Here is a 14,857-nt window from a genome sequence, read left to right on the forward strand (position 1 = left end):
ATGACTGATTCTTAAACTTTTACATGTGGTCCTCCAAATCCTCAATATGTGAATACTTTTTGAATTTCAAATTATCTCAAGAATTTTACATCAACTTCTGTATTATTCTGCTTCCAATACATTAACTGTTTATGATAGAGCCATTATGAATATTTCACAAATAAATCTCCATTGTGACTGTAGCAATCAATATAGCTTAACTTTCAATACAAAATAAAAGAGTTTTTTATTAGTCTAGTACTAAATTTCAGAAAATGTAAAAATGTTGGTTTTTAGATTTATTTTAACTCTGAAGCTCAATTTAATCCAACAAGCCTTATTATTCTATGGTAAAACCATCATAAATTAATATGGGATCTCCTTTAAAAAAATGTGCGATTGTATTATTTTAATGTCAGTGGTAGCTAATGCCAAGATACCACAGATTTATTGTAAAAATTTGTATTATGGTAGTTTGGTGGAAACTGTTACCATGGTAACAATATTATTCGAAAAGCGTTCTTTTTTTCTCTCTTTTTCCCCCCTTTTTTTAACATCTGTTTTAAATGCACTTTATTAGTTTTAGTTTTCTTGAAGTCAAGTATATTTACATGTGATGTGTGCGGCATGGATGGTGTTGTGTGGTTCTGCTGCTGTCTCTTTAAGACGCTCCGGTTAATACAGTGTAACTAGATGCGTTAGTTGAAACCTGTTTTTCTGCTGCTGCTGATGCTCTGGATGTTGCAGTGTGACCGTGGGAAACAGCAACAGACATTCAGAGGCTTTTACACCCAGATAACCCAGCCTTTACACTGCATACATCAGTATTAGCTATCATCTGAAGATGCATTATAATTAGCCTGGAAAGACATCATCAGCATCGCCTGTTGTGATCTGACATAAAGAGAGTAGCCTACTGGTTGGATTTGGGTTTTTATTACTGGAGGGACAAACTGAACATCGTCGAAACGGACAAATAAACACGATGTCGTCGGAAAAACACGGTAAAATGTCTATTTTGTGTATTTGGTCACATCGCAGCTTACTAAATAAAATTCATGCAGCTGGAATACTGATTTAAATCAAGGCTATTTATAAAAATGAGTGCGAGACTATGCCATATTAAAGCGCTATTAAATTACCATTCATGAATAGTATGCTATTTTTTTTTCTGTTAATTATTATTATATATAGCATATATACATATATATTCAGACCGTGTGTCAAATCCCAGTGAGCTGCCTACATAAGCATCAAAAGCGCCTAATGTCTTTTGTTGCGTGCTGCAGTTTTGCCCATTATAATAATGTGCTGAGCGTTATTATAACATTCTGACATCAAATGTCGAATCAACCCAGTTATTTAAACCTAGTGGATGATCCCGATAAATGCTGTCTGAATAGGCAGCTCGATATTTGAAACACAGCCGTTGTGTCTGTTAGCTGTTCGCTGCTGTATAATGTCGTGTTGAACATATAGCCTACATACAAATATAGGCAGTGTTGAGTTTAATCAAATTAGAGAATAGGCACAAAGTAAGTGTGGTTAAAGGGTGTTGCATGAGGCTGTAGGGCCCTATTTCAGTCAGCAGGTCCCTTGGGTCCGTGATTCACCGTGCTGTGAGATGTAGGGCCCTTAAATTCGCTTAAAACTGACGTGATTTTGTAAAATTTCGCAGATGTGGTTTAGATATAGAAATCTTTTGGATTATCAATAATCTTTCTTGCAATAAAAATGATAATTTCAGGGTATTGAATCACTGTCATAGCTAATAAAGCTGTACATCCGTCTCACCTCTTGCCAACCCATTTAGACAAAGAATGAAATTATATTAATGATTCGTATTAATTGTTTTATATGCTTAATCTGTAAAATGTTGGACAGTAAGGGGGGCACAGACAACGTTATTTAAATATGCTCAGAAAATGATGTATTAAATATGTATCCTTGTACATTTTTTTTTTTCTCTCTTCCAACTAATTAAATATGAATTGCAGTGCCTGAAATCCCCCTATACCATCCTGAACTATACAGTATATGCTGCTGGCATTGTGGATTACATAATGATTTAGTTTAGTCGCGCATAGAAACACACACACACTGAGATAAACTCTCTTGGGTGAAACAAGCTGGTGTAAATCTCATTAAATCTTACTGTAAAGGAATATTCCAGGTTGAATCCAAGTTGAGGAATAGTTTATTGAAATTTCAAAGTATAAATAATTAAAGCATGCATCAGTTGGCAGCAGAAAGTAAAAATCTTATTATTTAATTCATATCTTAATATGTCATTCACAATGCTTCATGGGATTGTAGTTTTTTTCCCTCATTAAAGCCTTTAAGTGCAGTACCTTTGTCTTTCCAAAATTATATATAAATATACTTTTTTGCTTCAAATCAAAGTTTGTAATGTTGAGATTCACCTCGTGGCTGGCTGGTTTGGTTTGGATGATTTCATATACAAATTTAAATTTTACATTAAGTCATTTAGCAGGTTATTTAATCCAAAGAGACTATATGACTTAAATTTATGTCACACGTAGAATTACTCTTATAAATAACTGTCTGACACTCTTTATTTGTGTTGTATGACTGTCAATCTGTCATGGCTCAGGATTGGAGGAGGCAGCAGGGAGGCAGGCCATGTCTCAGCCGATGATGCAGATGGCTCCACCTCCCTACCTCCCCAACCAGGACCCCAACATGCCCCCACATCCACCTCCACCTGGCTGTGGCCAGCAGCCGAATTACCCCCCTCCCCCTCCCCCTCCTGGATCAGAGGGTTACCTGCAGGAAACCCAGTTCCACTGCGGCACCCTCGGGCCCCAGGGAGCTCCAAACGGATACCCGGTGCAGACGCACGGACCAGTAGGCACCGTCCCTCATCCTCCCGTGGGCTATTTACATACAGGATACCCCCTACAACTGCAGCCATGCACGGCCTACGTGCCCGTCTATCCCATAGGAACAGGGGTGAGTGAGGATTCATCTCATAAGGTATTTTGATTCGGCATGAAATGAAAATTGCGATCTAAATGCAGGCAAGATTTTTGACCTCAGAATCATAGTGTTTAATCAAAATGTCATTACTCAATCTTCTGGTGAAAAGACAGACATCTTTCTGGTGACGTATGCCAATCATACTCTTCCAATCGTTAAGTCCAGTTAAACCCCTGCAAGCTCACGTTCATCACCACTTTTAGCAAAACCCACATCTTAAAATAGAGAACACCAAGTCCCCCTCCTGCATTTGTACTTTTTTGATAATCCGTTACACTTAGATGTACATCACAATACAGAAGAAAAAGAATATATCAGTAATGTGGATTTAGATTTCTGAGCAATTTATAAAAAAAAATTGCATTATTTTTATAGTCATAAGCTGGATCTTTATATAAAATATTGTGATACTGTGAAATGTGATTTGAATCTTTGCAGTAAAAATTCAATTCAAAATCAGCAGAGATAAGATGCAAGATATATCAGGACAATATCATTTGTCTGCCAATATGAGTACATTTTTAAAATGTAATATAGTATAATATAGTGTATGTAAAATAATATAGTATTACCACAAAGGGATTTCGCTAGATTACAGCAAATATATAAAAATGTCTACATTGCTGTATGAATTTTAGAACAAGTGAACTTTGATTATGTTACTTATTTGAGTCTTATTTTAGCTTCAAATAAAGTATTTCAGCTTAGGCAATTTGCAAATTGGCCAAATAATTATATTGTGAATAAACTGTCATATATTGCGATTGTGTTTTGAACTTCAAAACGTTAATAATAAAAACGTGATAATAAAAAAATAAGACAGAAATATATTACTGTTGTAATAATACAATTGTATTGTAAAAATAATAAAAGATATTATAATTATAATAATTTTACACTAAATGTTACATATTTTACACTACAATAGTACATTTATAATTCTAATATTTATGTTTAGTTGATTAATCTTGTGAAATTCTAAAAACTGTCCCCAAAAATATTGGTAATTATGCAAAAAAATTATTTCAGCCTTTTGCACACCATGTGTGATTTTGCAGCCCTATTTCAGCTCATTTCAACACAGTTCTATTGTCATAGAGTAAAAATATTCAAGGTCCAATAATTTTTTTTTATTATTTCAATCCACCTGCCACTGGATGAACCCTGCATGACCTACAAAGTGTCTGTGAGATCAGATCTTTTTCTGAATCAGAAAATATAGAAATTATGCACCTCAACTGTGCACCAGTTTCAGTAACCTGAATTGGCCTTTTCTGTCTGTTTCCTCTTCTCAGGCACAGCCTTACATGCCTAACGGTGCACCTCATCCAGGTGTTGCTCCCGGCCAGATGGCCATGCATATGCCAAATGGCATCGCTCTGATGGAGTCTCGTCGTCCTCCTCACGACTATCTGCCCATTGCTGTCCTCACCACTGTCTGCTGCTTCTGGCCCACAGGAATAATCGCCATCATCAAAGCTGTGCAGGTAAATGAGCCCGGACAGAGCTCAGACGACAGTAAGGCAACACATCATTTCTGTTTTGCGTTGGCTGTTCACACAAGCAAGATGCAACTAAGCAAGGGTGCGTTTCCCATACAATGGCATAACTCACTGCTTAACTAATAAAATGCATGGTAGTTAACTACATGTCAACTACCAGTCATTAGAGTATTAGTATTGTCTGCTAGAAGGGGTCATGAACTGCATTGTTTTAATGTTTTATAATGTTTCCTGGGGTGCAACTTATAATGTTAGTATGGTTTTTACATCAAAAGTTGTCATCATTTAGAAATAAAAGGCCCACTGCTGTGATTGGCTAACATCTTTGCATATGAAATAACTAGTATTACCTGTGGAACTCTATCGGAAACCTTTAGCACAAAAGTATATTTAGATCTATGGCATTTAGATTGTGGCATTAAAGGTTGCAATGAGCATTGTAGCCGATCACAGACATGTTGAGCACATGAATGCAGTGATCTCGTCATGGCAACTCGATTTCTGCACTCTCAAGAAAGCTTTCATCATAACTAACAGAGCAAACAATGTAAATAAGAGATTTTTTGATTATAACCAAATACTATAGATAAAAGGGACTTTGTTATAATGGAAGTTTTGGCGAGAGTCACTGTTTGATTGACAGTTCCAGCGATTGTAAAGGGAGCGTTCTTTGATTGCTTTCTATGTATAATTTAATAGTTTAAATAACAGATTATTTTCATCCTACTCCGAGAAACAATGTGAAGTTGACCATTTAGCCACTGGTTTGATTTATTGACACATAGACAAAGAAGATCTGACTGTACATGAATCATTACATATCAGAAATCACTGGTCACATATCAGGCATTAGAATTAACACAGTTACTTGCATGTTGTGACAATATTATCTAGTCCATATCGTAAAGTCTGTTTGCAAAGCCTGTGCCGAAATTGCGACTGATTTACCAAATAATCCAGTGAAATGGACCAAATACAAATAGCCTAAAAATAATGCTCAACTGAGACAATAACATTGTTGAAAATAAATGACCACATTCGGTAGGATCCTTTTCAAGGTAATTCTATTTTAATGGAGGGATCCTGCATGTTTATTCTCTCTTATCTCACTAACACGCCAGTGGGCGGGGTCAAAGTTGCAATGATGAGGTATGTGTTGATTTTCTTCTGCAGAGGCGGTCTTTCACCTATCTATTAGATAAGCACATTTCACAACGAGTCGTACACTGGGCTTGGTTACAATAAAAGCAGTCCAAGCTGCCTAGGACTGACAAGGAAGGTTTCAGTTTACTTACAGGATGTTCTTATAGTACGATGACCTCTTATATGTCAAAAACTCAAGGAAAATTTGATTTCTTATTCCCTTTAACATCTGCTAACACTTTATTTTGATGGTCCTTCACAGAGGTGGACAGTAACAAAGTACATTTACTTGAGTACTGTACTTAAGTACACTTTTTGAGTATCTGTACTTTACTTGAGTATTATTTTTTCTGGAAACTTTTTACTTTAACTTCACTACATTTGAAAGACAAATATCGTACTTTTTACTCCACTACAATTTTGTCAAGGTCCTTGAGTAGAAAGTAACATCAGTCAGTGGATGATTTTGGTTGCAGGGGTTGCATTTTGGTTGGAAATGAAAGTCGGTTTTACGTCAGAACCCTGCATCTGATTGACATCAGAACCCGACGTCAGATTGACGTTGGATATTGATTGAAAATAAAAGTAGGGTTGACGTCAGAACCCGACTGATGTTGGTTTCTGACGTCAACCCGATTTTCATTTTCAACCACAATACAACGTCTGTCCAACGTTGGAGATCAACGTCAATCTGACATTGGATTCTGACATAAACCTGATTTTCATTTTCAACGTTGGGTTTGGTTTTCTAAATGAGAATTTTGTCACTTTTTTGCACACTAGCTTATAGATAACAGTAAGGCGAACATATTCATACTAAAAGCCAAAAAACTTTAAATAGGGCAATATTTGAGGGAACAGCCATTTGGGTGTCCGAAACCATTGTGGACGTTATTGAGTGCACTTATTCAATCTCACATTCAATCCCACTACTGGAACTGTGTTCTAGAAATAAATGTGTTATTGATATGAGGGTAGGTATGCAGGCATAGATTCAGAGGCATACGGTACTTTACATACAACAATGCAACAATAATAAAACAATGCATTGACATTTACTTTTTACTTTTGATACTTAAGTATTTTTAAAAACGAGTACTTCTGTACTTTTACTTAAGTAAAAATAGGTCTTTACAACTTTTACTTGTAACGGAGTAATATTTGACCAGTAGTATCTGTACTTTCACTCAAGTAAGGAAGTTGTGTACTTCGTCCACCTCTGGTCCTTCAACAGACATTCTGCTGACTATAAGTAATTTTGCAAATACATGTCAACTTATTCCACTAACCCTAATATCTATATACAAGTACTGAGTAATATTAATTAACTACACGTACTAACTATAGGGCTAGGGTAGGATTAGGGTTTGTATAAGGGTTAGTTGCATGTAATTATGCCTAATTTATAGTTATTACTATAGTAAATACATGTAACGTGTAACAAGGACACATTAATATAAAAATGTTACCTTTTCTGGCATCAAACAACTTAAATTAATTTCAGACTTGCTACGAACAGGTCTTTTATCTATTTAATCTAGATATCTACTAAATAAGTTTTTTATTTTATTTGTTTAGGTGCGTACTGCTGTTGCTCGGGGCGACATGGTTACGGCAGAGATTGCTTCACGCGAGGCACGTAACTTCTCCTTCATCAGTCTGGCGGTGGGAATCGCCTCCATCGTGCTGTGCACCATACTCACCGTTGTGGTCATCATCGCCTCTCAGCATCATGATGACGACTGGGAGCCCTAGAGACCGCAGCGCAGGGACGCACCCCCCCAACCTGCCCTACAGACCCCTGGCCAACATTCCAGTCGGTATTCTGCTTTTTCTCTCACACAGCACAGTTCTGACTTCTCAAGCCACCACATCCTAATCTGCAGTCAAAAATACGACATTACAGCCATTCGCCCATGTATTAGTTACAAGAGAGATCAGCGGTATGGTAAATCAGAGCATGGGAAACACAAAACGTCTACCATGTTGTAAGCGTGCTCACACTCACATTAACCTACCTGAACACTTCCTGCTTCTCCTAAACAAAAGCCTGTGTTAGATCAGTAGTTTAAAAATATAGTGTACTGAAGACTTGAGTCAGGACAGATGTGTTTTGATAATTTTGGTATTATTAATTGTGTTTTTTGACATTCAAAACATTCCGTCTTTCATTTGTGCCATTTATCTGTTTAAAAAGAAAGATAATATATTACTTTTAAGGTTGAACTGACTAATTTAGTCACTGAAAATGTGGATAAATTGTGTTTTCTATACACTAAGGACCAGATTTACTAACAGCTTGCGCCAGCGCAAACCCTCTTTTGGCGTTAAAAAACTACTGTCAAGATTTACTAAAGACATGCAGGGAAAAATTAGCGCTGAAAAGGTGTGGACAGGGTTATTTTTGCAGCTGACCTTATTGCATATGCATTTGCAGAAGTTTCCCTTTTAAGAAGCAAAATTTATGGGAGGAGAGTATTTAAATGAATCATGCAAGGTGATTTACTAAGGTTTGCGCTAGTCAATTTACTGGTATTTGCGCCATTATTTAACGCCCCCCATAAAAGGATGTCTTAAACCAGATGCTAATTTGCGCTCTTCTTGGTAGATTGTGTTGGTCATTATGGAAATGATCCGGCTGCATCTGTCCTCTTTAATTTGCGCGTCGTCAGTAGATCACGCTCAGAACTTTTCACTCCCATCTGCGCTTTTTTGGAATTGCGATCTCACACTAATTTGCCCTGTTTAGTAAATCTGGCCCTAAGTATTGAAATTTAAATCCAAAAAGACTACTTGATTATTGGAAATAAGTTCCAATATAATAGAACTAGAATTTCAGATTTAATTTACCCAAAGGAACTTCTATGGTGTAGTTCAGAAGAGTGTATATCAGTATTGTTCACTCAGTGGTTTCTTTTCTTAAACCTAAGGCCAGAAATATACTCTACGCAGTACACAAACACAGATGCGAAGGCTTGGCTAACACATGGCAGCATGCAGTTCTGTTGTACATATTTAAAGCTAGTGATGCACCGAAACACCTAAACAGAAATTAAAGTTTGAATTTAGCTAAATAACGCAATCCGGTCAAAGTTTGGGCAATTAAACTTAGGTAATTGTTACTCATATTACATGTTGCTACTCTAGCATCATTTCTGGTCATGGTGAAATGTGTCTACACTGTTACCTGTTGTAGATTTTCCACATCGTGTGCACAAAATAGACACTGACACAGTCAAAACACTTCATCTGAAAAGCTTTAAATGTTTCAGTCAATGATTTCAGCCCTCCAAAACTATTTTGGCCGTAACCAAAAATTATATGAATTGCTGTTTAGGTCAAATTTTTTTGGTTGTTGAAATTTGCATCGCTATTTAAAGCTGCAATGTTACATTTTTGCGCTACTAGTGGCACAAAATGGAAATGCAGTCTGTTCATTTTCAGTCAATGATTTCAGCCCTCCAAAACTATTTTGGCCGTAACCAAAAATTCTATTTATTCCTGTTTAGGCCACATTTTTTTGGTCGTTGCAATTTGCATCGCTATTTAAAGCTGCAAGGTAAATTTTTTTGCTCTACTAGTGGCACAAAATGGAAATGCAGTCTGTTCGTTTTAGAATACCTAAATAGCAACATTGGCTTAACCAATAGTGTGAGTTTGGGGGCATGACTAACCGATTGTCGAGAGTACCTGTTTTATTGCAGCTAGTGGCACAAAATTGACACACTGCAACTTTGACAATAGTTTTACCGCATGTGGTGTTATTGTGGTAGCCCTAACTAACTTTAATAAACTGGCTCAGCAGGATTTTCTTCAAACTGATAAATTGACGAAGAAAAAGACAGTTTATGCTCATGTATAGCTCCTCTTGTGGCAACATGGAGAATGCAATATGTATAATTTGAATTGCTGACATATTTCGCAGTGCAGCGACATGTGAAAATAGCTAAAAGTATTTGCGTTCATGTACTTGCGTAGCGTATGCCTCGGGCCTAAGTGTTCCCAAGTGTCTTGTTGCAAACCGTTCTTAAAGAAATCCAGTTCAGAGATGTTGAAAGAATGTATTATAGGGTGAAATGATTGCTTCATTACTTACTTTTGTAAACTGGCTCTTCATTGAGGGAAGACATGACATTTCTCTGTTGTGATCCAGTGTATTATTTATTGTTTAAACACTAAATTATTAATTTGTGTATTAAACTGATAATTCTGTATTTATTGAAATATGTAATCATAGGTCTAACTGTTGTGCTGAAATATTTAGTTATCTTTCCTAGATAACAGTCAATCATCACAGATGATTGCTCAGCTGGCATATTTTAAAGAAGCATGTGGTAATATGCACTTTTATGCTCAGTAAGCAAGTAGCTAGTTTGTCTCACTTCTTTGTAGATGAAAGTGTAACTTGCTTCAATTCTGACCTCATTGAAACTCCTCACATGCTGCTGTCAGTTAGCTGTAGTTTGTTAGATAAACACATTTAGCACAATGGTTTGGTTGAACAAAAAGAATCAAACAATCCTAGAGTGTTCCTACATAATATTATACTGAAACATGGATGCAATGTTTTAGATTTGTAAGACTCTAATATGTGAATTTATCTCTTACTGCTTTCAAAATGCATCCATTCGTGCCATTCACTGACTGACTTTGTGATCTGTCAAACTCTTTATTTTCAAACAAGAAAACCCCCAAAATGAAAATCCTGTCATCATTTACAACATACCCTCATGTTGTTCCAAAAACCTGTATGACTTTCTTTCTTCCATGGAGGATAAAAGGAAAATCTAGCTAAATGTTTATTCTGTTCTTTCCATAATGAAAGAGAATGGGGCTGCTGAGCGCCAAAACTGACAAATAACTCAAATTACCCATATAACTAACATTTTGGGAATAAGTCAAATTTTCTTTTTTTTGGAGCTTGATATCCCCAGTCCACATTTGCTGTAATAGAGTGGTGCAGGGATGACAGGCCAAACCCAGAAACGAGTTGCATTTTAACACTTCCGGTTCCATCTTCCCGAAGTCAATGGTTTTTTTGTTAACTGCTTGAAATAAGGTCTGTGGTGAACACAAGCTCAAGATATTTTCATGTTTTATTCTATGATATAAAATACGTCAGTAACCCCCTCTTGTGATTTTTATAGCTTTTACTTGTCTTGTAAAAGGCGGTTGCCAACAAGTGTCTAAATGGGACCACAGAGGTTGTCGGGGATATTCAACTGAACAGGTAAACTCATTTACTCACTAGTCCGCTTTCACAGCCTCGTTGTATTTATAACCGCGCTCTTGCAAACTATTACAACTCAAACTTTCAGAGAAATGTTTTCATACAAAGACTGAAAGAGTTGTCGGAAGCTTGGTGATGGTGACGTTGAAGTCATGCGACTGTGGTTTAGTTCATTTATTTGGCTTTTGACTTCTGCAGATTGTATTTACACTTCAAACTTTATAAAAGTGGTGTTCATTTTGTGAAGATTATCATGATGAACAGAACGTGTAAGAATCATCAACTTTTGTTAGTCAAAGACCTTATTTTCTGCAATAATCCAAAGGCCAATGGGAAAATCCTATTGGGTTTTTGTCGAAGGAACCAGTGTAATGCTAACTTCCGGGTTGGCCTACAAAAAAAAGATGTCATCCCTGCAGCCTGGATCTGCTCAATTTCTCCTGTTGTATTCCATGGGGGAGAAAATTCATAAAGGTTTTGAACAGGGTGACAGTAAAAGTATTATTATAATTTTTTGTGGATTGATTCAGTGTATGATCTTTTCATTTGTGTATAAATAATTTCTACATTTGCAGGCTTGACAGTTGTGACGAGAGTAAAAATTGCTTATTGTCTCAGTGAAATACAAGAAAGAGAACAGCCAATTTTGATAAATGAATGTGTCCCATGATTAATTAGGAAAGACGGAAGAAAATCATCTTTTGCATCCATTTTGAGCACTTTCTGCCCTCTTCTACCATGCCACTCAATTTTAAGATTTTTGTTTTTGTTTTTTTGTTGCTTGTGTAATTTGAACTGCATCATATCTTTCTTTTCCTGCTCTCTTTAATCGATTTCTAATATCTTTCTGATCTATTTTTGAACAAATGCCTTGCAGCACTGCAAGTGTTTTGCTGAACTGTTTGTTGAATGACTTCAGATGTATCGTTTATACCTGTTAGAGGTGTGATTGCATATGGTCATGTTTATATGGGCTATATGTCTAAAAAATATGGCCCTCATTTTCTAACTAAGAGAGAGCATAGTTTCAATAGAAATCCTGTCTGTTAATAAGACAAGCTTGTCCAAAACATTTTATTTTGGTGTTTTAAAGTTGTGCAAACACTGTACAGTTGATGTGAAACTAGCTCCTGTTTATAATTAGACCAGCAATATGCTTTTTCACACTGTTGTGATATAAAGCTAATGCTTTATTGTTATAAACATGGCCACTGAAATCTGATTTCCAATAGTTACTGCACACCGTTTCTCTAAGCTTGTAAATTTGGCAGACGGTTTATTCAAAATAGCCTCAAGCTTAAATAGCCGCAACCTTGTATTTGTGTGCTTCTAGAGGTTTATTCTTCTGTGAATCTCACGAATTCTGTCAAAAACATGTCCTGGTCATATTTCTCCTCAAGTCAACAGAATAAAATATGATATTATAATTCTCATAAATAGAATGAAGCTTATTTAGGACCATTATAATTTTTTTGCATTACGTTGATGCCAGTTACACATTTCCCCCATCACTGTAAAAAAAATCAATTACAAAAAGTAAAAACAAATTCTGGCCGAGATGCAAATCTAACGAGAATCACCATTGAAAATAATGTGCATTCCTCAGAATTTTGGCAAAACTTGCAATGCAAAAAAACCTCAATATTCCTTAAATCGTGCTTCATTTTCTTTATGCAAAAAAAAGTTTTTTTTTTTTTTTGTCCATTGAATATGGGTGTGAATTGTGACCCAGACATGTTTTTTTGTGTGTGTGTGTGAGATTTGCTCTTTAATGAGACCAATCATTGATTTGCAGTGTATGAATCCAGTGATTTGAATTAAAGAGGAATACCTGGTTGTGCAAGAATCGATTGTGTAGCGTTTTCTCTCCCTCTCTCTCTCGTGTTTGGCCTTTCTCTTTGTCTCAGAGGTGCTATTTATAGTTGCCCTGTTTTTTCTCTCTATCTCTGAATCTTTTTCCCTTGTGTCACTGGAGCTGCAGTATAACTCCACATCACACAACTGATAAACTGATAGGAGGGCGCCAGTGCCTCATAAAATGCTCTCATTTACATATTGTATCCATTGTGGATGTGGTGTACAATAATTGCCCAGGGGCTGCAGCTCTTCTCAATCTGTGGGGGGGCATCTGTCATTCTGTGGATCAAATTCAATATGATGCTCGGCCATCAAAGTGAGGGAGTGAAGATAGCTATCAGAAAGCATCAGCATGATTGTGCCTGGCTGCACAGGATAGAAAATATTATAGAATAATATAATAGAAATGAAAGGGCAAGAGAGGGATCAGATAAGTGCTAAATGAAAACATATCCAACTCATATTTCACTTAATTTAAGCTTTACTCAATATTTGTATGCAGCACTGACCGATATGGCAGTCGTCCTGGGTATATACTGACACCTGATGGTGTGTATGCACAATTTAAAATCAAAAGTTTTCAGTTACCAATGCCAAATGTACTTTTTGCAGTCAGCCATGATTCATTTATTCAGGATTCATTTATTCCATTAGTGAAATAGCAGGGGAAAAAAGGGAGTAGTATTCGGTTGGTCATGTGATCTCAAAATGGCAGCTCCCATGAGGTGACCCGCTCCACGTAAAAAAACAAACAAAAAAACTAGCTCTTGTTGTTGTCATGTTTGGATCAAAACATGTTACTTTTACTGGAGCTGCTGTTGATTCATTGAACATGACAGGACATATTTATGACAGTTAAACATTGGTTAGCTGAGAATCTAGGACCAAAAGGAGGTTTTTATGTAGTTTTTACCATTATTCTCAAAGGTGATTCTCATTAGATATTCGAATGGATAAAGATGCTAATACATTTATCTAATTAATTATGTCTAAAACATTTTTTTAATCATTATTATTAATGGTTTTAAAACAGTGTTGTTATTGTTAACTAAAACAGTTAAAAATCATTTTTCATTAATTTAAATAAAGCTAATAAGATAAATGACAAACTTAAACGAAAATTATAAAGGTTACATTAGCAACTAACTGAAATAAATAAGTTAAGTTGAAGTACTAAAAGTAAAACTGAAATAAAAATACATTAAACCTAAATAGAAAAGTACATAACAAAATTAATAAAATAAAATTAATAAAATAAAATTAAAACTAAAACTAAAAAAACTAAAACTAATTTAAAGTATAAATAAATATTACAATAGCATATATATAATACTAAATAACACTGCCTAAAAATAGGCTTCTTAATTTGTAAGTCCTTCTTTTGATTTTGGGGTGAAATATGACCTGGATTCATATCTTGACAGGTTTCATGAGATTCATCCAAAATGGAAAGAGGTGGGAGAGAAGAGAGATGAATCAAGTTAGAAGGAAGCAGGCCAGACTGTGTCGGTAGGACCACAGATGGTCGTTTAGCCTCCCAAAGATACCCATCGTTTCAGTAATCATTTAACACCGCAGGCCTGCCGTCTTCCGCCACACAGTTTTGCCTCTTCTTCTCTGACCCTCACAGCGTGTGTTTGTGTCACCCATACTGCGTCCGTGTACTCACCCACAAATCACCTCCACAGTTCCATCAAGGCTGATTAACAACCTCTCTTGGACAACTACATCTGATGTACACGTCCCTCACGGTGCAGTGCTGCTCTGTGCTCTGTTGGTTAGGATTGCATACTCATGTAGTACTTGTGCCAAGCTTTGAGCTGTGCAGTGTAGATTCACTGACTCGCTGGTTGATTCATGTTGACACCATTACTGTCATTTCCTATCTCTTCCACAGCGGCTCTCCTCTCTGCTCTCACTGCACTGTCCTCCCCTCACCAGAGACTTATGTAAGACCTGCACTTTACTCAGTGCCCTAACTAGGCATGACAAGTTTTCAGTGACAAGTCTACACTGAAAGAGAAAATGCTGCAAAATCACAGCATATTTCATGTTTAACATAAAACAGGTTTTGGCAAATCTCAGATAAAAATAAACATGAAATCAAAACTGACCCTATTTACTTTAATACAAATAATAATAATTT

At 36.2% G+C, this 14,857-nt stretch overlaps 1 protein-coding gene across 1 annotated transcript; it reads left to right on the forward strand.

Annotated features, from left to right (window-relative positions):
• Nucleotides 1-545: 545 nt before the first annotated feature.
• Nucleotides 546-10,736, forward strand: prrt1 (proline-rich transmembrane protein 1). Its single transcript, XM_082186114.1, has 4 exons — nucleotides 546-983; nucleotides 2,594-2,952; nucleotides 4,275-4,466; nucleotides 7,203-10,736. The coding sequence occupies exons 1-4, from the start codon at nucleotides 965-967 to the stop codon at nucleotides 7,377-7,379; spliced, it is 747 nt and encodes a 248-aa protein (XP_082042240.1). The 5' UTR covers nucleotides 546-964; the 3' UTR covers nucleotides 7,380-10,736.
• Nucleotides 10,737-14,857: the final 4,121 nt, after the last annotated feature.

This window comes from Leuciscus leuciscus, assembly GCF_965113295.1.
Source record: "Leuciscus leuciscus genome assembly, chromosome: 12".
NCBI classification, from domain to species: Eukaryota; Metazoa; Chordata; class Actinopteri; order Cypriniformes; family Leuciscidae; genus Leuciscus; species Leuciscus leuciscus.